Genomic DNA, 25,095 nt, shown 5'->3' with positions numbered 1-25,095 from the left:
TTGAGATCAGCTATCCTTTCAGATAGATGAACAATAACTTGAAGAGAAGGCGGAAGTTCAGCCCTGAACTCTTTGACAGCCACTCCTTGACCAGAGGGATGTTTGATATGATTATCAAATTCCATGCATACTCCCATCAGCACTCTCCAGCTGAAGGGGAGAATGCATTGATATTGAGGATGGTTTTATTTCTTCAATGTTTGTTAGGGCACTACTAGATGAAGCATCAAAAAGCAACAGCAACAACCACAAAAACAAAACAACACTAACATTCACAGTAGCTTTAAAAAAATCAATATTAATAGTTTGCATATTTTGCATAATTGCCCTTTAAAAGCAGTATCATTGTAGGATGTTCTCATGAGAATGAGAACGTGATGTTCTCATGTTGTGGATGAAACAACGAAGATGGAGCAACTCAGAAAAAGGAGGGTTTTTTTTGTTGTTTTTTTTTTTGTTTTTTTCAGAGCTGTGATTTCAGAATCCTCTGGTTTTGCTTCTCTGTTCTGATCCCCCAAACAAATCTTTCATCTCTATCATCATTCTTTTCAGCTGGTAACTCATTATAGGCTATAAATAAAACCATCAGTAGTTCATAATCCACTAGTGTTTCATCCAGATAAATAGCTTTTATTTCAAAGGAATTCCGGTGTGTTGTTTACGTGAATGTTTCAGGAACTGTAATTTGAATGATCCTTTGAGATTAATAACATTTTACTTAAAGAATATTTTTCTAAAATTATGAAAGTTATTTCAGATTTGTATATGCTTAAGTGCTCAAAATGCTCAGTGTTTTGGTCACTCAATTGTTTGAACATGCCATCACTTATCATTGGAAAAAGAAGTAGTACCCAGTGGAAATTTCAGCTCATAGTTTTTTTTATTCTTTTATTTGTAAAGCATGAAAGAAACTGTATCATTGGATATCACTGTAAGAGTGACTATTAATTACTGCTTTGACATATCTCTTCTTTCTAGAGTGTCAAAATATTTTCAATTTCAGCAGGACAAAACCATCTAATTCAAAATGCTCTTCTGGTGAGATTTGATTGCACACAGTGTCATGAGGAGAAGCTCTTATTGTGTGTTGATTTGTCCACCAAAAGTAACACAACTGTTGATCCATCCTCAGGTTGCATCTTTAAAATGCTGTCCCCTGAGGATCACCAGGACCTTTTGGTTACAGTTTCTTTTTAGCTCCCCTGGCGTTCACTCAGCAGTCACTATATATCCTGTAGTTATAAATTTTTACTACTTTTCATAAGCTGCTTTACTTGCAAGTACAATAAAAATCTAGCTCATGGGTTTTATTTTACCTAAGTCTCGGAGCAACTTGATGCATTGCTTGTAAAATGTGCAAATGTGGGTTGTTGCTTGCAACACAGCAGATGGGATCATAGCAGGTGTGTGGCTATGGTAAAAGAGACTTAAAGGTTCTTACACGCTATGAAGTGAAACCGGTCAATTTAAACATCAGTGAAAACGTGTTAGGCAAACACATTGATCTTCACAACGAGGACAATCTGGAAGCGAACACAAAGCTGATGCTTTCAGCCCCCATGTCTTGATGGTGTGCCCATTTTTACCCACCCATGTGTGGGTAAAATGCTGCGTAATACTTAGCAGTAAGGTGGACCAAGTATCACAGAATCGTAGGGGTTGGAAGGGACCTCAAGAGATCATCGGGTCCAACCCCTAATCATCAGGTCCAACCCCCAAAGTAGATAAGGTTTGCAGAGAGCAATCTGTAATATGGAGGCAACCTCCCTGTAACAGGCCCATTCAGTGCAGTCTGGTTATGCAGGTGTTGTCCCTGCACCCAGCTCAGGACTTGATGGGCTGTGATAAGCACATCTTGCTCCGTCCTTCAGGTGCCCACCAACAAAGAGTTTAGTGGACCAAGGCTGTAGATGGGAAACATAAACATACCTAAGGTAAGGCAAAAATTGAGATGAGTTAGGAGTTACCAATAAAACTAAAATGACCGCACATGCTAGCATTTATTAGAATCCTGTATAAGGTTGATAGATGTCTTTGCATTCTGATGAAAGTTGCTAAGTCCTAGCAGGGTATAGAGAGAATGGAAGCCTATTGGGGAGATGCATCTCTGCAGGTGTCACAAGATGATATTTAAAATTTCCAGCTCCTTAAGAGGTTCAGATTATACTGGATTTGGGTTAGGGGCATACCCAAACCTCAGGGAAGAATTTGGATTCTTACATGTTTTCCAGATGAAAAGGCGGGTTCTCATTGCTCACAGTGTAGTACTATCACTTTTATTATAGTATAAATGCATATTTGCCTCGAAAATCTATGGCAGAAATAAAACAAAAGAGAGAGATTGAGGCTTTCACTAAAAATAGCAAAGGCTTTTTCCCCACAAAGGAATGGATAATTTTCTTCTGAGTCTATTATGTTGTAAGGCTTGATTCTCCATTTCATTATATTGTTTTTATGCCCATGTAACTCTGTTTAAGGATCCAGTGGAGTTACATCAGCATAAAACTGGTGTAATGGAGTGGAGAGTCTGGCCCATAGTGTACCATAGCATTGCAGCATGCATTACCGAAGACATGGTAACCACACACTTCAGTAGATAAGCTCTTTTCCCCTGCCAATTGCTCCATGCCTTTTTTCTTTTATAATCAGCCTTTTCTGAATTGCACTTACAAAGGTATTCAGGTTTTATTTGGGGGAGCTGTGTGCCTGTTGTAATATGCTATTGATTTTTCAATTTGTGGTATTAATATTGTTTTAGTAGTTTAATGCACTCATACAAAGAACAAAATAGAACTCTTGTACTTGCACTGTAAAGATGCTCATTTAAAATGTTGCTGAGGCTTGAGTCCTCCTGGCTATTTGACTAAGATTGCGATGTACTGTATCAGTTTAATATCTGATATCTGGGGGACTATACTGTGCATTTGCAGGCCAATGGGCTCAATATTCAGATAGGTCTTTTTCATCTCAAACATCTGACTCTGTGGCTTATTGCAACAGAAAATTGCTGCTCTGATAACGCTCAGTAATACTCTTACATTATGTGAGCCCCAGGATACTATTTATGAATCTAACTTTTTCAGTACTGCCTGCAGGCATGAGGCATGAGCAAATGGTGTTTATTGCAGTGCAAATAGGGTCTTGCTCTTGTACAGATTCTGTGTGGAAGCTTGCACATTCCCCCATAGGATGGGAACCATATGGATTTTTTTTTCTATTTTTTGGCAGGGAAATAGCGACCAGACGCTCCAGATAATGCAGTCCCCAAATGCAGAGGGAGGGTTGATGTAGGAGGGGAATGTGTGCTTTGTCTGTTAAGCAACAGACTGTTCCTAAAGCATTGCCTATGTGTGCCTGATGATATACTGGGAATGTGGTTTTTCTAACATCTCATAAAAATATTTTCTTTTGAGCCCTTTGTAAACCCCTCCTCACGACTGTCCAGGAACATCTTTTTGCCTCCTAGTAATCAATTTTTCCTGTGCTTATAGAATCCAGGTGTGCCGAAAAGGACTATTTTAAATGCAAGTGCAGCGTCCATTTTGCCTCTTCCCTCCCACCTGCCTTTCTAGGCTTTTGCTTCTAGCAATAGAATTGCAGTTGAGGAGCAGGGACGCTGGCTTACACCTGCAAAAAAAGCTGCATGGGCCAATAAAAGGATGCAAACTACAGTTGCAGAAAATGCATCTGAGCCTTTTAGAGAACTCTCCTTAGAGCTCACAGGTCAACTACCATAAGGCCTACAGCTCTCAAAGTACAGTCAGTACCAGATACCATACATTTCAGTGCAAGAAAACATTGGGCCATAATTGAAAGGCATATCTAAAGTGAGTCACAGCTAGTATAATCCGTATCTCCTTCCACTCCTCGCTCTGATGTGCATGTTCCAATGACTGAGTAACTTACATTCTCTTGGACTTCTTACAACATCCCTCTGCTACCTCATGTCACTTCTTCCTGAGCCTAAAGGATTGCTGATGCAATCCCAAGCGCTGGAAGGATAAAATCAAATACAGTAAGGTCAGCAGCTGCAGATCTCATTGGGGTGCTGTAGTGTTTACACCAGAGCAGGGTACTCTTGCGTTTTTGCTCCTCTGGTCTTTTTTGAGGTCTCCAGCATGTCACTCATGCCAATTGCATAGCAGGATAATTAGCCTGTTTGTATGTACAGAAAATATAGGGAGACACCACCGTGTCCCAGGGGGTTCAACAATGTTGAACCCTCTTTGTGAGCCAGCCTTGCTGGGGCCATGTGTGGTTGTATCTCTGTGGCAGCTTGAGCATCCTGTAGGTGGGGGATACCCTGCTTGAACCTATCCACACCATACCACTGTACTTCACGTGTGGCAGAGAGGGCTCCAGAAGATACTTGTTCATTTTTTGCTCTGTTGAATTCCTTTAGGGAATATCCAAATCCTTTTCTTACATCCCTTCCGGCATCAATGATACTGTGACAGGAAGAAAAACCTTTGTCTCCACATATAAAGGATTCATGAATGCAAAATGTTTGACCTATAGCCTGTCACAGTGACTTGAAATGTTAAACTTGATTTATTATTATTTAAATTAAAATATATGAACCGGATTTTCTCACATTGTCATTTGCTGTGTCAAATTTTGTTCCTTTCTCTTCTTTGATGCTCTGGTGAATGCGTTTTCACAATAAAGCTGAGTGTCCTGATAGTATGTTTTATTTGATGCCTATTTGAGAGCGTTCCAAACTGCGACAGATAAATGGTATTGGCAGGGGTGTTGGAAGGGTTGTATTTTTCACATTACCAGAGTGTATATTCTACAAACTTATGTACTATTCAGATAACTGCATCTCTAAGCTGAAAATGAAATGGTTAGCTGTCTGTCAAGTTCTTGGCTTAGCACGCATTTTCTGTAGATTTGGTAGTATTTACTTGGATTTATTGAAGAGTTTATTCCAAAGAGTCAGTATTACTTTTGAATGCAAAGGTTTTTGTCCCCTGCACCCACTCTTTGTCTTTGGTGGTTCATGCACGGTGTAAGCCGAGCATCGGTGCCAGGCTGATGGATGGAATTAGAAAAGACTGAAGAAAAATGTGTTTTTTTCTCTAAAGAGTTTTGATTTTACACTGTCCTCTGGTTCAAGAGGTTTATATGTATTCTATTATACATTTAACCTACAGAGTAAATTCTGTCAGTCTTCTGCTGAACGTTTTCATTTGCGGCACAGAGCGTTTCTTAGTTCATCCACTTAGCAACATCATAGCCAAAGTGACTTTTGGTTAACCTTCATCTGGGAAGAACACCCCTGTAACAGGACTTAGACAACATGCACATCATCTTAATGCCATAGATGAACTTGGCTAGCACTGCAAAAATCCCTCCCGCACCAAATTTGTTTGAACGTAATAGGGTGTATTTGATACAAGCAGAGGGATAAAAATGTTTCTAAGTTCTCATAATAGAATATACACAAAACTGGGCAAAGGCACAGTTTTAAAATAGTCTCTGTGCGAGCATTGTAAGGGCAGATAAATGTTCCTGAAATAGCAATATATTTCTATTAAACAAAAAATCACTCAGACGCCACCTGCTGCTTTTGGCATTTTAAAATCTTACTTGGAATACAGAGAACAAATGATTGCTTCTCTGTCTCCCTCTCCCCTTCTAACTTCAAATGTTTCCACCCAACCTTCAGAGATGGCAGTCTGTTTTCCCAAGCCTATTGGTTGGATGAACTTGGTGATTATTTGAGCCTGCATGCAGAATGAATGCATCCAGTCTGAACTAGAATGATTAGTACTAAATCCAGGATGCCAGGGTGATCAGGAAATAGAGCACTTGTTTAAACACCAGTAATGATTTTTTTGTTGTTGCATGGCTCTCATAGAAAGCTACTGTTGATTGCCTCGGTGCGGGGAGAAAGAACATAAAAAGGCAGGGAGTGTAATCCACTTCACTATTACAGAGAGCATATGTGCAAAATCTTCTGGTACTTGTAAGGTTGGTGCATGCTGTATCTGTATGGGATTTGTATCAGACCAGAGGACGTTGCACAGAAGTATGGTTTCTCTCCCTCTTGAGGAGTCAAAAAAGCACTTTTTTTTTTTTTTTGGTTTACAGTTAAAACTGAAAAAAAAGGGAAAATACAAAAATCTTTATGAGCACACAGATATTAAGTACTTACACAATACACCAGAAATGATATTTTCCAAGTGATAATTTTATCAATAATCATTTACCCACAGGGAAATAGAATGAATATAACATTTATTATCATCAAGCAAGAGATAGTGAAACTTTTGTTTATAGCATGCAACAGTGGAAATAAAACCAACTAAATCTGAGATCTTCAGTGCTGCCTGGGGCATTTATACTCATAATTTTTGATAAATTTCACCAGAAGGTAGGTTTTTAGCTCTCTATCTAGATGAATATGAAAATTTCAGCCAGAGTTTCTGTAACCATCCCTTAATAAAATAAATCAGGCATATACATGGAATGTGTTATTCTCAGCACTGAAGCATTAAGATATTAAAAGAAAACAGTACTGCATGTAAAAATGAAATCAGTTATCATTGTCTTCAATATAGTGTAAGAAATTTCCTTTCACTAGATAGCACTCTGGAAAATCAGCTGTCTTTGCATTTCAGATAATTACCTCTTGTGTTGTGAAGTTCTATATTTGTGCTAGTTGAAGTGAAAAAAATATGCTTTGTGTAAATATTCCTCCTCCTTTCCATTTTCAAGATCTACTCCGTGGAGCCATCGCATTGTCTTTATTGTGGTTTTGGAAATAGATGGACATAATTACCTGTGTAGACTCTTTTTGTCCTTGCCTGGGAGGCAGGGAATTAGTCAGTCAGAGCCTAGCAGTCAAAAGGTTCAAAAATATCGCTTTTGTTCTTTGTTTGCAGATTTTATTCCTCACCGTACAGTATTCCAACAAACCGCATGATTCCACAGACATCAATCACACCATTCATTGCTGCTTCCCCTGTCTCTACATATCAGGTACGTCAGATTTGTGCTTGTCTACTATGTTTCCCAGTTAATTATGTTTTGGATGTGGATGAAGGCAGAGTGGATACCACAGAAAACTGTGTAAGTGCTTGCGCTCTTGAGTCACACTTTAAACAAAAGGCTTTTTAGTAGTATTCAGGTATCATTTGGTTTAGGGTTTTGAGTGTTTCCTGCATTCTTAAAACTAGCAATGAAAGCCACTGTAATTTTTTCTTATTTCAATCAGCTTCTCTAGTAAACAGCATTTTGCTTCATTTCCAGTTGACAACAGCAGATGCTTGTCATTCTTATTGAAATGTTTTGTCATTTTGGCTCCCCTTCATGAGCCAAATTTTTTCAAATGCTTTTTTTTTTTATAATTTATGTTGACTACATCGTATTTTGACCTTTTGACCTCAGCTGTATTTGTTCCAGTAACAGCATCCTTTAACAGCACTCATTTTTATCCAATAATCCCTGACAAAGCAAGATATTTTAGGATAACTCTCCTCATATCCTTCTTTAGTCTCCCACACATTTTGTCTTTCAGAATTTCTCTTTTCAACATATCCCTCACAGATCTCTACTGGGAAATTATTGCCATGTTCTGGCTTTCTGAGATGGAAGTCAAAACCGGGTTGTATAGTTTTATTATTAGCCATTCTCTGGGAACATATATGAAGCTGATCACTGGCCATACATTTTCCCATTTCAGTTAGAATCATAGAATCACAGAATATCCCAAGTTGGAAGGGACCCACAAGGATCATTGAGTCCAACTCCTGGCTCCACACAGGACCACCCAAAAATCAGACCATGTGTCTGAGAGCATTGTCCAAATGCTTCTCAAACTCCGGCAGGCTTTGTGCCATGACCACTTCCCTGGGGGGTCTGTCCCAGTGCCCGACCACCCTGTGGGTGCAGAACCTTTCCCTAACACCCAGCCTGACCCTCCCCTGTCCCAGCCCCATGCCATTCCCTCGGGTCCTGTCGCTGTCCCCAGAGAGCAGAGCTCAGCGCCTGCCCCTCCGCTCCCCTCGTGAGGGAGCTGCAGGCCGCCATGAGGCCTCCCCTCAGCCTGCTCTGCTCTGGGCTGAACACACCAAGGCCATTCCTCACACGTCTTGCCCTCCAGACCTTTCACCACCTTTGTTGCCCTCCTTTGGACACGCTCTAGTAGTTTTGTGTCCTTCTTACATTGTAGTGCCCAAAACTGCACATAGTACTCAAGGTGAGGCTGCACCAGCACAGGTAAGAGCAGGACAGTCATTTCCCTGGGCCAGCTATCAATTCCATGCCTGACACCCCAGGGTATGGTTGGCCTTTTTTGCTGCCAGGACGCACTGTTGACTCATATTCAACTTGCTGTTGACCAGAACGCCCAGATCACTTTCTGTGGGGCTGCTCTCCAGCCTATCATCCCCCAGTCTATACTTATATCCCATTTTTTTCTGTCCATCAGTACTCTTCCAGTCCTGAGTCCTATGTGAGAAAAGCTACCCAAATTTGCAAAGCTGTGTGGTGGGCTGTTCTTAATGTTAAGATTGTTTTGTTTTGTTTTGTTTTGTTTTGAGGTGGTATTTTATTATCTACAGGTAATGCTGTACACTTAATATGTTTTAAACTTGATCTTCAAAGATAAAGGATTCTTGTCATTTTCTTTGACTTTCGTATCTGGAGAATGGGGACCCTGTGGCTTTCTCCTGCTCATCCTTGTTCATGCTCAGTCTGAGATGCCATACACCCATCTCTGTGAGCTTGGGGATAGCCAGTGAGATGCCCACTGATGGCTGTAGCACAGGTATATTTTTGTGTACTTTCTGTTTGTTGTGTTGCCCAGACTGATGCAAAAGAAAACCAGGATACACGGTTCTTGGGATTAGTTCCAAGTTATGCTAGCAGGTGGGCTGTCCACACTTAGCAGAAGAGGCAGTTACAGCTCAGAGATGGCACCACAAATGCACAAGAACTTTGTAAATATTTCACTGTCAGTAGAGCTGATATATCCATGGAATATGTTACATGTCAGTAGTAAGGCAAAACAATAAAGAAAGACTTCATTGAGGCATAGATTTCAGGTGAGCATGGACCCCATGATGCTGAAGGTAAGAGCTGCTTCTGGGGACAGGGACATCTTAAGCCAGCTTTGCAATGGAAGCTTTCAAGCACAGTAAGCTTCAAAAACTCTGAATTAGATCTGCAATTCTTACTGAAAACGGGATAAATCATTCTGGGATCTCTGAAAATGTTATACCTTTGAAAGTTTATGTGGGTACTTCAGAAATAAACTTTGAACATTTTATGTCTGCTGCACTGTCAGTTGGATGACATATTCATGATTATATTGATGGATGAAAGCAAACAATACAAATGAAAAAGTAGGACAACATGGAATATTGAAGACTACTTTAAGAGATAAAACTGTGCATCATATTGGTGGTGCAATCTCTCAGACTTCTGACTTTGGTGGAACATTATCAAATGAAATTTAAAAGCTTTTTCCAATGTCAATAACTTTATGAAGCATAAATGATTTTTGCATAGAGTTACATACCTTAAGTCTTTTACCAAAATGAGCTCTGTAGTTGCAATAAAAATAATATTTTCATGTAAATCATTGGAGTTCTGTTTTAAACTTTTCTGTGCTAATTGAAAGTATTTGATATGCAGGTCCAGAGTACTTCATGGATGCCTCATCCGCCATATGTTATGCAACCAACAGTAAGTGGATATGTGCTAATATCCAGATAAAAGTGCTTACACCGTAGCCTCGCTCTGCTTGTCAGCCACATTAAAGTCCTAGGTCATGTAAGAGCAGCCAGCTGCTCCCTTTGACAAGAACCCTCTGCTGTAAAGATTATGCTTCTTTAAGGAACATGATTTGATTTAGTGAAAAGGGGGGAATGGGTGATATATTATCTAATTGCATTGATTATAAGAAAATAACTATCTCTAAAGTATAGTTTCTGAAGTTTTGCTTCAAGGACTGCAAGACAGCTACATTCGTGCATACTTTGAATTGTCAGGATCAACACATGTTAGCCCTCCCTTATATGCTTATCCATCAAAAAAGTCCTTTGTAGTTGTATATACTTTAAAGGATCCTCAGTAATGCATTTCAAGTACTGGAAAAGGGTGAAGCACAGCTGTCTTACATAATCTCTGCCAAATCTGAATCTGCTTTATGATTTGACCAGTCAACTCTTTTTTCTTTCTTTTTTTTTCTGAGTAAATTTTCATCTTTCATCAATTTATAACTACTACTTAAAGCAGCATTAAACTCTTAGCACCATTTGTTAGAAGCAGTGTAGGTGATTTTTTGTTTACCTCAGAGAAGAGTTTTGATGCACTTTCCCTAGTATTAGTGATACACTAGAAGGAAAGAACATACTGAACCCCACTGCCTACAGATTGTTTTCATTTTGTTTCCTACATTTGATTAGTTTCTCAGGCACGGATCCACTCAACAGTGCCATTAATCAAAATTCAAATGTATATTCCACCTAAGCACTGATACATTGATTTATATGAGGTTGGTAAAACTAAAATGAAGGTGTATTGTTTAGGATTGCTCATTAAGTGTTAGTTAGGATGTTCATTATGTTCATTTGCGTTCAAATATTTTGACCTCATAATAGATTAACATCTATTATTTTCTGGTGGGAGTTAGCTATACAAAAGCATAGATATAATTACACTACGTACATCTGTTTAGTAGCTCAGGATTCTCATCCCACTTTGAACTCCTCTTCCACATCCGTCTGAAGTTTTTCAGTTTTCTCTAACCAGGCAATAACTGTAGTATGTGACTGACCGTCTCCAGGAAGCACAATAACCACCACTGTGGTGCTGCACCTCTCTGCAGACCCTGGTGGAAGTTTCCATCTCAGTGGAGTAAAGCTACTGCTGTGCTCCTTGTAGGGAGACCAAGATGTATCAAACAATCAATTCTGTATTCTAATATTTGGATTTAATTGCAGACCACAAGAAATGTTAGAAGTGTGGATATAATGTGTCATCAGACCTGTGGAAGCCAAAGGATCTCTGATCCTTGCAGAAATATTCCCTTTCTAACAGGAAGAACCTAAGCACTTTACCAATTCCAGTTTTTGTTTAAATATATGTTTGAATATTGTTTGACCATGTTCAGCAAAGCATTTATGTTCTGTACTAGAAGCAGTGAGTATTTTGGTGTGGTAATTGGATGTATTTACCCCTTCCTAAAGGGCTGTGAAGAGAAAAGCAGTTTTTATATTGACTGGCATCCTCAACGTGTCGAGTTAAATTTGTGTTCATTGCCAGTCAGAGAGTTGTATCAGTGAAAGGATATGTGCTTTTATTTGGAAAAGCAGAGGGAGAGTGGATAAGAAGTTTAACTCTTCAGTTTTGGTGTCACTGACATTATGGGTTACCTCCATGTATTGTCTGTAGCTATTCCAGTCTTTTCACGGAAACTTTTTTCCATTCTGTTTCCCAAGATTATGTTCTTAAATAAATGGACACGAGGGCTTAAGTACTGGAGAAGTATAAAAGCAGAAAGGCAGAACTACTATTCCTGAGATTTCATTCAGATCTGAATTCTTTATTAGAAATGTCTGAAAAATTGTCAGAGAATTACTACACAACAGACTATCTTTTGAAAGGAAATGAAGAAAGTGTGTCTATTCCAAGTTTACTTTAGTTTCATGCCTAACTATAGACTCTACTCTAGACAGCTCCATAGCTTAAAAAAGTATGAAGAAAAGATTATGACAAAGTTGTCAGAATGTAAGACCCAATGAATTGATGAAACTGGGAAATTTCTAATTTGGTTAGTTTTTTGTTTCTTCTCGTAACTTAGTTTGCCATATTATTATCTAAATTGCTACCACTTTACTTCACAGTATTTTATGTGATGATTGATTGCGGTGCATGATGTCCCATTGGAAACCAGTGCAGATAAATATTACATTCCCCTTGCCCCAGGAACCAGAACATGTTGTTAAGCCTGTGTTATTCTTTCTGAATAAAGATGAACTCTTACAGAAAGCACACTATGAATTGCACAAATGCCGACAGTTAGTTTTTCGTTTTGATTATAAATATCCACTAAATTATGTTACTGGATGATTAGTTTTTCATTTCAGAAGGAAGCTCCTACTTGATACTTATGTATAATTTAACACCACGTAGTGTCCCTCATGACAGAAAAAGAGTCAGGCCCATGCTGCAGAGGAGACAAAGGAGGTTTTTCATTCAGAGTGCCATGCACAGACAGGACAGCTTGCTCCCGGGCTGGCGAGCTTGCCAACAGGAGGAAAGAGCTGTGCTGCACAGCATCACAGCCCTGCCTCTGCCTGCCTTTCCTCTGGCTGCCTGTCTCTGCTCGTTTGTCACCTCTGTGTCCACTGTCATTTAAACACCTTGCTCCACCCTCACGGATATCCCCCCACAGTTGGGTGGCCTGCCAGAGATGTTGCTCATTTATTTCCCTTCATATATCAATTTCAGTCACATCTTCCTGATGTGTGCATTCTGTATTCATTTACTTGGTGAATTCAAAAAACAACACTATGGTAAAAGATTATATTTCTGATTTCTTCTGTAGCTTTTCAGCTATGACCTGATAAACTTCTGGCCCTAATAGATAGCAACAACATATATATTACCTGGAAAATATGTGCAGATATTGCTTTCCCTTCTCCAGCCTCATTTGTCTTACTTTTGTGATCTTCTTAAAAACAGACAATAACCAAAATGACATTCTATGAAAAAACAATGGTCAGAAATACTGGGAAAAAATTTCTCAGGTCAGATGTGGCAGTCAAGGACTCTGAAAATATAGGATAATTTACTCATGATTTTCCCTGTAACTTTTAACCTTGATATACTAGCTTAATGCCAAAGAGCAGATGCAATTTAAAAAGATGAGTTTTTTGTTTTCCATGAATTTTGCTAGCTTTTTACTAAGAGACGTGTAAAATTAGTAACAAATACATTGAAGTAGCATTGCTGTTTCAGAATAACTAGTATTATGCTGGAATAGAAGGGTCACACCTCCCACATCTTTGTGCTTGCACAACCTTCAGGGTTTTAGAAATCAGAATTCCAGAATCACGTGAACACAATGAAAAATTTACCTTTAGGCTCATGTGTGACTCAGTTTTGAAAATGCATCCTTTGTGAATGGAGCCTTAACCACTTTATAACCATATTAACTTCACTGTGTCCAAATAAGAATGACTCACTTTTGCCAGTTTTGTTGCTTTTCCATGTGCCATGGTCCCTCTTGCTAGCTTTAATAGAAGGCGAGCTGCAGAAGAGTTATGGCTATGTGGAGTTGGACTCATAATGGCATAACATTTAATCCACTGATAACAGTCTGGGCTCCGTTTAGTTAACTATGGCTTTCAAAGTACAGTGTGAACTCATCCCTACTTGAAAGAAGTCTTGTATTTCATTACTGCCTTAGGATAAGGGTAGATGGATAGCGATGACAGAATCAAAACATAAATGGGATAAGAGTTATTCTGGGGATTTATAGTATTTGCCATATTAGTGTGTTCTTCCTACAGTCCCCAAAGGCCATCTTATGGTTCAGCGAAAACTTTGAAAAACATGTTGTTTAAACTCAATTCATGTATAGATAATCTTCATCTTTATTAATAGTGACATTTGTGTAAAACTTTTTTGATTCAAATCTTTATTTCAAATCATGTGTACTCTTGCTCTCTAGAGGCATTTATTTTTTTTTAGTGAACCAACAGAAATGCTCTTCCCTAATACCGCGTACTGGTTTTACACTTATCCTCTTTCATTTTCCAGTAGAACTATGCCCCCATATGTTCTTGTCAGTCTTGAACAGTTTCTGCATAGTAGTTGGAGAAAGAATATGCCAGTGGGATCACGAAAAGTGCAAGCAGAGCAGCATATGGAAAAACGTACTATTGATAAAAGTGCATTTGGGAGAACTTCTCTTCTGGACATTTCTCAAGGCCTTACAGCCCTTTTAGAAAGGTCAATGGCTTAACAAACGTCCTTTTTTTTTTTTTTTTTTTCCTGTCTTCCTTCCTCTAGCCCATGGCTGAATGTAGTCTGTTTTTAAAAGCACCAACAAAAACGTTCCTTATTTCATAAGCAGCGTAAAACCCCTGCTTTAGTGAGAAGCTAGGCTGAGTAACGACTCCAGAATCTTGCCTTTTGATTGTTGTGCATGAATGTAGCATAAAAAGTACAAACTGTCCAACTGAAATATATCAGTTTTCATTTTCTCACTAGCGACTCTGTTGTTTTGGATAGTACCCAAAATACCAGAGCAGTTTCAGTGTTTTGATTCCTACGCTCTTGAACAAAGAAGTTCCTTGTGCTCCTTTTGGTGTCCCTCTCCCAAGGCTGCTTTCTTTACCTCGCGTTTGTTGCTCTACCTTTTTAGCAAATCGAGCCAGGAGTCCATCTTGCATTTCGGTGTACAAGTGTAAGGGAACAAAGTATGTCCTCTGTAGACAGCTGAGTCCTGCATCCAAGATGAAATGTGAGAGTTCAGCTAGATGGTATGAAAAGTAAACAGGAAATAATCCTTGGAAATTGGAATCTCCAGCTATTCTTTTAACTTTTAGCTGTGTATTTTTAAGAGATCCTTTGAACATGAACTTACTTGAACTTTTAAGGCTAAAGAGTTTAGAGGTTGAAATAACTAACCAAATACCAGTGCCAAAGTTCTGCTGAACAATTTTAATTCCAGTGTTTCCCGAGGCAGAAAATCAAGGACTGCCAATTCTATAACTCTGATAATCAAGACAGTAATTGGCAATGTTCCTTTGGGACAGGCAGGCTCACATGAGGTCATTTCTGCCTGCCTCTTGCCCAGCACCGGCCTTATATAGAAGTTGTCTCTGCTACTAAATGGGTAATTTCAAACTCAGCTGAGCACTCACTCACCAACCCTCTCCAGTGCCAGGTGCTGTGGTGTTAAGGAAAGTAGGTACTCAGGCATCTGCCTGCAGAGGACAGAAAAGCAATGCCTGTAACCCAAGCTCACAGCTCTGTAAAAGGAACTAAGTGTAAACAGTTCACCCAAGTCACACACTGTGGTCAAGTGTAGGGGCTCGTATGTCTGGTTATTCAGCTCTTCTGGAATCATATTGAAGTATTGCTGCAGTCATTTGTTCTGCTGTTGTAGAAATTAAAATGAATTAATATGAATGGCAGAAAAAGCTTAATCCAAGTTAGATTTCCAACCCCTTTTGACACTCTGCTAGAGCCCCCTAGTGAAATCGGGTGGTTTTATGATGGCAGAAAAACACACCACATATGGATTCACTTAGAAAACATGTACAGGAGAACCACAAGTGTTTCCAGTAGACAAGCCGTTGCATTTTAGGAACTCGTGCATTGCTGTTTTACCTTAAAAAGTCATAAGAGTTCTAGTAAAATTTTATCTTCCTTCAAGTATTCTATGAATAATATGAACACTAAATGGATAAACCATCAGTCTAAAATATTTTAAAGGACATTAGTGGAAAAAAACATATATATGTATATTTAATACAAATCTATAAATGTAAATGGAAAAGATATTTGGAAAAGAAGGCTGACACTAAATCTGAAAGGTACTCCAGAGAGTTTGAAGTTTGGAATTTCTGGTTGAGATATATAGTGGTTACGGAATATTGATTTCTTTTTAACAGAAAAGATGCAACCTTAACTATCAACCCACATCGTCAAGAAAAATCTCAACATGACAACTGTTTAAAAGCAGTAAGGTTTATCAAAGGGGGCTATTTTTTAAAAGATAGGTATTAATCAATAGACATTAGAGTACCTTCTGTGGAAGAATGTAGTGCATTTTTTAAAAAATCAATTTCTAATTTTGTACAAAACCTGCAGTCTATTTTAACTTTTCCAACTTCATGTGCATTTGCTAAGACTGGAAATCACTAATAATATGTTTATTTCATATAATGTATGTACTGTGTATGTCTCTGGTTGCATGTAGATTTGCATTTACACAAGGTTTTGAGTTTACACTAAGTCAAAAACCTGAAGATAGACGGAAGGGTTCATATATCGTGTTCGCCATTTTGAGCAAAAAATCCTCATTTGGTGAGCACTCACCATGTTAGTTATTGTCCAGGTAGTAGATTAATAAGTAGGCAGCATTTGATAGGATCAGTAAAGAGTGATGGACTGCGTAAGCACATGGTATTAACTATAGTCCAAGAGTTAGATTAATGAGTGTGCAGAAAGTAATGGGCTCAGCAGAGTGGTGAATTAGGTAAGCAGGTGATATAAATTTTTCAGATGATTTCTCAGTTTAGCTCACCCTCAAATATTTTGCCATGTGTATTGCATTATGGTTATTCATACATGTGTGCTGTGAACTAGAGAGGCATGTGATACACGTATATTACAGTCCTCTCAAGTTTATCCTCCATCATGGACCATCTCTTATTTTTTTCCAGTAATGTCCATTGTCTGGAAGTTGATGCTAATATTTCAGCTTCTGCAGTGACAGCTTTGCTACTCCTGTTTAAGCAAATGTGGGTTTGTCCAATATTCAAGTAGTAAGCAGGACACAAGCCCACTTGCAACACAGATGGTTGTGTACTGCAATTGCCGAATATGCATGTTCTGTGAAGGCAGAAAGGAAAGGCAGCAATTTTCATCTGCCACAGGCAGCGAAAAGCTTTGAAAAAGCTCTGTGCTCTGGCAGCGCAGAGGTTTCGCACTACTTGGTGACAAGGCTGGGAGTAATCTACTGTTGGTGCCTGCTGCACGCGGTGGTGGGTCTCTTTCCCATGATGGAGACACGGTTCTTGTTTCCATAGTGCAGACAGTACAGGATAGAGGATATTGCTGCAGAACAGTTCTCCAGCAGAAAGGGACCTGGATCTCCTTTGGGCTTCCCAAATCCCATCCCTGCACTGCAGAAAATCCGCATTGCCATTACAGATGAGGCACTGGGCAGCTCTGGAGAAGAGGGCATCCCTTCTCCAAAGAACTGTAAGGACTGGCACAATCTCTCACTATTGTATATGTGAATTCCTGCTAGTGAAGGATCAAGTAAGTTGTAGGCTTTCAACAAAATGTCTTTTTAGACACAACTGGAGAGGACGGCGTAATGTAAGAATCAAGCTGTAAACTGCAAATTATTGTAACTATTTTAAGTATGCTATTTATACAGGTTTTTGTCCCAGAGGATTCCACTGGCATTGGAAGCAAAATCCAAATAGAAATCACAAATATTTGTTCAGTTATAAGTGTAATATATGGCAATAATCATTCTTTCCAGAGCTCCTTATTGACCTAAGCCTACTTTTCTTTGCACTGGTTTCAGAGGATATACATAGACTTAGAGCACTTAGTAATAAATACTTTTTCTTCTGCCACTGATCTGGTGCATGACCTTGGAGAAAACATCTTTTTTCTCAGCCTCAGTTTCTCATTTGAGTTAAAAAAAAAAAATCACATCTGTTTATATTATAAAACTGTCATACCACTAAATAGTTTTTACTGAATGCTTCTGAAATGCCCGATGGAACAAGAGCATCTAAACACAGCCTCACAATTATATTATTAATATTTAGGGTTGTCTTGTTAAATAGTAAAATAAAGCTGTCCTAGCTACAAAAAGAAATGTCGGGTCTAATTTTTACTGGTACAAATCAAGAGTTAACTTCACTTAAGAAAATTGAGTTACATAGGTGTGAAACTGTGAGACTGAGAAGAGAATCATGCCTGCAGCAAAAAGTTGATGAAGGAGACTCTGGCATGCTCCTAATTCTTAGAACAAAGTGCGACCATAAATTACCATTATGTTATGCAAGAGTATTTGAGGACCAATTTACATAAGTCAGGGAAATTAGCTAATGTATATATTACTTCAGATTACATCATGATTTTCTAGCACAGGAGTTGTGTAAAAAATTATAATATTGTCCTTTAAGGAATTAGTGACCAGTTTATGAGTCAGGATTCCTGCTCTATCCAGGAAGCATGCTATATAATCCCTTCCAAAACCTGATTAATTAGTTTGATTTTTTGCCTCTTGCTAATCCTATCAGGAGTCTTGTTTCAGAACACCTTTGCTCTGAGGCTTAGAGCTGCATTTTTAATTTCCAACCTGAAGGTACTTTTGTTCATTTTACATCCATCTGTTCTTGATCAAACATTCTCCCTTACCTTCAGTAAATCTTCTCTCTTCTGGATGTTCACCACATGAATTTATAGACAAAAATCTTACCTGCATCTTCATTTGCTGAGCTAATTATGCCAACATCACTATGCATTTGCAGTAACTTAGCAATTTTGTACGTCCGGCTGTCACATTGACCCTCCTTTGGATCTGTTCCACTTTGAATTATTTTTTCCGGGCCAATGCTCATAGTATTCCAACCCTTTGTACAACAGAATTCATACTTTCTTCTCTTTGCTGGGAGTACTTTGCTAAATTATAAAATAACATCTTTTTCCCTTGTGCATATGACTCTGGTAATGCAGACATCCTGTAATTCAGTGCTATACCCAGGATTTCTTTTTGCAGTTTTCCAGCAAATGCTCCTGTGTTATAAAGGAAACCATTTATTATCCTAATTATCTTCACGCAATTGCACCTTGCTCTGTTTAATCCAGTTCTTCCTGTGTGGTAGTTCGATCTGCCACTTTGCTGACAGTGCCTTGCAACCTCATCATTTCCCCAAGTTTTATTATTCAAGGGCATTATATATTGGATGAGAAAAAAAAAAATTATGGAGATTTTAGTGACCCTACTTTAATTCTTTATCATCCCCAAAGTTTAGTAATTGCTGGTGTAGCACTAACAGAAATACTTTATTGACCTTCAGAGAGCTTAGATCTGCTACATGTCCTTTGTCTAGAAAATAGGTCATTTTATTTTAAAAAATGAGGTTAGCTAGTTCTATCTTTGGTTTATCTATGTTCCATCTTCATTAATATCCTTTAGTCCTGGCCTCTGGACCTGTGATTACATGTGCCATTCTTCCATTACTCTCCAGTAGAGAAAATCCAGTCCTGGTTCCTTATTTCACTCACACCCACACCATGAGTTCATTGACTTCTTTGGGTTTTTCATCTCCTTTGACTGTATTCAACCTTCTGCCCAAACTTTCATTCCCAGAAAGCTGCCTTTGCCACTGCTGTCTGATGACTCATGCAGGAAATGGAGGCAAAGTCCTTCTCCTGTTGGAGCTGCTTCTGAATTACCTTTAATCTGTACCCCATCCTCACTGAATAGGGAGCCTGTCTCTGGGTTCTGTCCTTGTGTTTCATATATCTGTTTGAGAAGTCTTTTGTTAGGTGTTTGAATATCATTTGTCAGCTCTCAGGAGATTTTTAGCAACTCTTACTTCTGTTCTGTGAGATGTAGCTTTTTTTGTCCTTTTTTTTTTTTTCCCCATGTTCGTTCCTGATATACTTACTGAGGTGTCTGAGTAAGTGGTTGACTAATTAACACCTCCTCGACTGTAACTGGTGAGGCATCTTAATAACATAATTATTTTAAAATTATTTTTGCAGAGAAAGTTCAAACAGTTTTTTTTATATCAATGTATAAATGTACACTGAGATTAGACATCCTGGAAGTTAGAAACTTCCAAGCTATCGTAAGTAGTAGCTCATTATTGAATACAGTTTAACAGTATTTGCCATTCATTTTTTATTCTATTAGATGAAATGCTTTCTTTTCAGATCAAGTGTCTTTATAAAGAATGTAATATTGACCTAAGCTTTTCAGTACAGAGACAAATCTAGATCCAATCATGTGTATCTTTCCTAAACTGATTTCGCTCCTAAAGAGGTTAAGCAGACTGATCATTTAATTACAGTTTTCAGGTTGTAACCTCATGGCCTTGTTTTCTTCTCAAACCAGTGCAAATTAGGAATAAGACTGTTACAAGTCCATGCATTCAACAGTGTGTGTCAAAAAGTTTCTTGTTAAGAATCAGTGGTGTCTGCAACATTGTTGAGAGTATGGTTTCAACCTCTTTTTCTTACATGATTGAAAAAACAAATAGTGAAATACAATAGTATAAACACAGAACATTCCTTGACTGCTTCATAGTAGGTTGATGGAAATGAGTTGTGCAACACAGTGATATATCAACAGAGTCAGAGGAATTTTGAAGGAGTGCTGAGTTGTTATTTAGTGAAACCACTGAATGATTATTTTTTGGACTACCTGCCAAGGAGAGATGCACTTCCAGCACGGTAGGCTTTCTTATCAAATGGCCCATTGTTGAAAGAAAAGTGGAAACCACCAGTTGAAATTTCACTTCTTCTAACTGTAGTTTAAATGCAATTTGTTATTCTTTATTACTGACTACAGCCTTGAATGTACCTAGTTAAAGGATGTCTGCTGACAGCTTTCTCAATCCCTGCCTTTTAAATAAGCTACCGGAGAGTTTTTGTAACATCACTTTGTTGTCCAGAAAAACCCTGTCTCTAACTTCCAATATCCCAGGTGTAGCCCTTCACTACTGTGCTTTTCAGAGTGGGTAAATGTGTGGAAGATGTATTTTTTTCTATGCACCACACACACATCTCAAATCACGAAGAAAATTGGGTCCCTCGTTATCAGATGTCTACTTCTGCCTCCTAGAAATCTGTAACACTCAGAAAAAAAATGTGTGGAGTCCTCATCCAGGGCTTGGTCCAGGATAACTTGGATGATTTCTTCAGCTCAAAGCTGAGGGTCACAGGTTTGACACCCTGCTACTGATCTCAGTGGTGGGACAAGAGAGTTGCGTATGATTCACACAGCAAACAGCCTGTTTTCAAACAGCCTTTGTACTTTTCCAGTACGACAATCTGTAAATCATTATGCACGCCCTCTTTGCCCAATCCACACAGGATGTGAGTCTGTGTCAGCTCCCAGCTTGATAGCCTTCCTCTTTAGTGCGATCAATAAAAGACTCCTGCTTGCAGCTTTGGAAATTGCTAGTCTATTGCCAGCCTCTAGTCAAGAGGGTGGGCGTCACATTTGCAGATGTCCCACATCTGACAGGGTTGGGGATGGAGGCATATTTCCCAGTGGCAGGTAGTGGGAGAAACCTGCTGTGGTGAAGCTGGTCCATCTATGCTGCTGGGACTGCTCCTGGCTAGCCCTGGTTCCAGTGGCCTGGGAGTGCCAACAGTGTGTTGGGAAGCGCGTGATTATATGCACTGCGTCACTGACATTTCTTCCTGCTGGTAGAAATTTTCCTTGTGAAAAGGGGAGAAATGCGCATGGTGTACTCATTTTGAATGGGGATCAAGTGTTGGAGGCAGTGAGGGTTTCCTGGTACTTGTCACAGGTCTTACTTCAGGGAGAGGAGGGGGTGGACATTTGTCAGGAGGAGTTTGATTGTTTCTGATAGACAGGTGTACGCAGTGCCAGTTCTCCCTGATTCATGTCTGTGGAAGTAGCAAAGCTGTATTAGCTCCCTCGCTAACTCCCACTCCAAGTTGAACCCGCAAAACCTCTCAGCATGATAGATAAAGCTGTGAGAGGCCACATCTTCCCCACAGAAAGAGCACAGGAATAACAAGAATTTGAAGAGAAAGACTTGTGCAGTCCCCCCTGCTTTCATGCTGCCTTCTGCAGACAGTAGCACCCAGTTCACATGCCTCAACCTTCACTTGATATCCGATTTTATAACATTTCAGCCTAAATCTTCACAGGTGCTCAACACCTTGGTGACATTGATTCAAATGGGAGGTGACTATGGGGCCAATTTTAGACAGTGCTTAGGGCAGGGAGATGAGGGGAAAAGAAATTGTTCTGGAAAGGTAGCCTTAGTGCTGTTGCTGCTACCACGCGGGAGTTAGGGCTTCCTGCCCAGATTTGGACTCACAACAGCAAACCTACTTCTGATCTGTACCGGTGTTCATGATACAAGCAAGTGCAGCTTTCCAGGGATATCTCTCAGGCCCTGTGTACTACTTTATGCCTTTCTTTGTTTTGCCTCCACTTTCCAAGGTAGTAAATCCAGACCATTTTTCCATTGGTGACAAAACTCAGTTTTCGATATTAAACCAAGAAGCGTTTTGCAGGGACTTTGTACATGGTGTGCACATCATGAGATTCTGGGCTTTGTACTTCAGTGAATAGTAACCACGGATGTTTCCCCTAGGATAATATAAAGAAAATAATGTATATAAATGACACTCATTCCGAATATTGGAGGTGATTTTGCTATAGGCCAAATGAACTTATCGTAAAGACTGCGCAATGGAGCTTGGAGAGTTTTAGGTATCATAATCTAAGAGAACTTACTATCATGGAGACTAGATGTGCAGTGGTCATTGTTTATCATTCTTCCTGGTGTTTTACATGCCACTCATATCTCTCTTCTAGTTAAATACCAGTATAGGTCATAGCTTTGGGAAGGGTATGGGCTCCAGTGCTTAGCCATGATCTGTATTTAGCATCGTCCAGACTTGCACCATGCTGAGAGAAGCAATAGGGAATAAATGTCTCTGTAGCTGCTATCTCTGTGATGATGATATGGGCTTGTCTCCCCAGTATGCCAATGTACTTGAATTCTCTTTGAGCCTCCTTTCATCATTTCGTTCAACAGACAAGTAAAGGAGGAAGTGGGAGAATGCCGTGAATGCTGTTGTGTCAAGTGGTATAAGATTGTGCCTTGCTCTTTCTTTTCAATTTCTCGGCCAAGCTGGGACTACATGTAACCTGGTATTATGCCACATTAAGTCTTTTCATGGAAGAAAAGGCTATATTAACTCTTTTGTGCTGGTAAAATTCTTGTGGATAAATAGAAGTGGTGAAACTCTTTGAAGTTAATAATTCCAATATCTAGTATAAGTTCTAAGCATATCACAGGCATTGCTTTTGTATGTTATATGTTCTAAAGGACAGTAATTTTGCTCAAATATAGTGGTTTCCCTCTGAGAAGTATTTTCTCTGTTTTTGAAATGCTATCTATCATGACATGTACCAGAGTGGGAGCCCAAGCCAGGCAACAACAGAACAGTCAGAAGGTTAGAATGTGTGGCAAACGAAGACTTAGAAGTCCCAAAAGAGTCTTCTGACAGGCACCCATTTTAACTTGACATATCATTGGTTAATTAGTGCAGTGATTAATTAGATTAATTGCACATTAATGTGAAATTGCTTAGCTTCCCTGTGAGTGAGGCCAACCTCTGACTTAGGAACTACAGTAAGTATCAGGGGTTGCAGTGAGCTTTTCGAGCCTTTTTCTGTGATTTGGTTAGACCTTGAAGCAGCTGCTCCATAGGTACGCCTGGATGGCGAGTCTGAAGCAGGTATATCTGATCAGAAGTGAAAAGATGAATCATCGTCTTTAAAATGTAGGATGGTTGCCGGCAGGTTTTAAAATCTCATCTGCAGAGTTAAGAGACTTGGAATGCAACTTCCTAAAAGTGATGAATCAGTTCTGATGATTGATGCAAAGCTCTAATTTTCCTGAAGGTTTTCAAAGTCTTTTGAAATGATTCTGAAATATTCCAATAATTGGTGTTGTACAGTATTAAAAATCCTGCCAAGCTGTCTAATTAAATGCAGCCATAGTTTCTTCTCAGAACCGAAATTAACTCCTTGGTTTGACATATTGTGAGCCCTCTTATACAGGTGGATAATTCAAGCTCTACAAGGTGTTTTGGTCACCTAGTTTCTCAGTTCAGTGGGTCTGCAATTGAATCATTTCCTCTTAATGGGTGACTTGACTAAGTGGTTTGAAAGTAATTAGCAAACCCAGTGGATCTGATATTGAAGTGTACGATCATCATCTTATCAGGAACTACTTATTTCCTGTGGGAAGCTGTGGTCAACTTCTCAATAAATTGAGAGCACAACTTGTTGTTCCTTCTTCTAAGGAAGTTAATCAGGGAATGGTTGCACCATCCCAGACATGTTTTGATTCGTGATGGAGTGATCCCAGCTGACTTTAAAGGCATTTTCAGAAAGTCTATTCTTTATTAGTATTGGATATTTTATTTGGTCACTTTCAAGAAAGCAGTAATTGACTTCTTACAGACACAGACTATTTTTTATCCATTAATACATTTTAATCTTGGTGCACAGCTATTAATGGGATATGCTTCCACTCCAGAGCAATTCAGATTGATTTTGTTTCTACTTCAGAAATATATTATGGTAGACCCACAGTATATAAAAGTGCTCGATGTGCTGAGATGAGCTGGCCTCACAGTATATGCAGCTTCTAATGGGAGCTCAGTACATTTAGGGAAGTGGTGATTGATTGCCTGGTGCTCGGGCTAATTGATATGGCACTGAGTTAGTCAGAAGCTCTCAGCACCATCAAAATCACACATGACATTGCTCCAGTGCTTCTTAATATTGACTGGGTAGTTCATATGATAAAAACAGCATGCTGTGGAGGAGACTTCCAGAGCTGAGTGAATCTTCCTTCAGCATCAGTTACATTCTTTCCAGAAAGGCTTCCTGCCTGGAGTAGCATTACTCCTCCGCTGGAAATTTTTTAAAAGGATGTTCTCAGGTCTGTTTATTTTTTATGGGCTTGGATGCGGTCACTGAGATCCTGTGAGATCAGAAGAATGGAATGAAAGTGGCCACAGATGACACTTGAGCTATTTCCACAGCTGGATGCACACCAGCCAGAGTAGGCGGTCCTTTGCAGATGAATTAGTTCGTTGAAGTACATGATACAAAACATCTGTTACAATGAGAACAAACAAAAACAATGTGCCTTTGAAGACTGCGATTTGTTGGGAGCTGCTTGCAAGGGTGCTGAATGAGGCAGTTGTCAGCAAGGAAACATTTTCAGGCTTGCCCTTGCGTGAACTAAAGCAAAACTGCACAGTAAAAACTACATTCAAAAAAGCAAAAGACCTGCTTTTCCCAAATGTTGTTAGTCTGATTCCTGATACAGCAATAGGGAGGGAGAGAGTCCTTCTGTACCAAATGCTTTTTATACCCTAAACCGCTTTTAATACAATGGTATAATTCCAGCTGAGTGGCTGTAAAATGTAGAAGCTACATTGGTACAATAACTGTTATTCTGTCAGTCGTTCCCCACACTGCTTTATTACCAGCTGTCTTGAAGTGCAATAGACGTTTTTCATTGTCACTGCCACCTGATGACAAATAAAACCTTCAAAATGTTTTTGCTCTGAGGAGCAGCT

General features: G+C 39.2%; 1 protein-coding gene across 21 annotated transcripts in view; it reads left to right on the top strand.

Annotated features, from left to right (window-relative positions):
- RBMS3 (RNA binding motif single stranded interacting protein 3) overlaps positions 1 to 25,095 on the top strand; it is a gene marked incomplete at its 3' end in the record, with an annotated part of 701,513 nt that overhangs the window by 619,467 nt on the left and 56,951 nt on the right. For all 21 annotated transcript variants that reach the window (XM_083823203.1, XM_083823200.1, XM_083823205.1 and 18 more), the window contains 2 exons: positions 6,891 to 6,987; positions 9,646 to 9,696. In XM_083823203.1, coding sequence (XP_083679329.1) covers positions 6,891 to 6,987; positions 9,646 to 9,696 — 148 coding nt within the window. The remainder of the gene's footprint in view (positions 1 to 6,890; positions 6,988 to 9,645; positions 9,697 to 25,095) is intronic.

Source organism: Anser anser, assembly GCF_964211835.1.
Source record: "Anser anser genome assembly, chromosome: 2".
In the NCBI taxonomy this organism is placed as follows: Eukaryota; Metazoa; Chordata; class Aves; order Anseriformes; family Anatidae; genus Anser; species Anser anser.
Note: the sequence above shows the minus strand (reverse complement) of the source record. Positions and strands in the feature narration are given on the sequence as shown.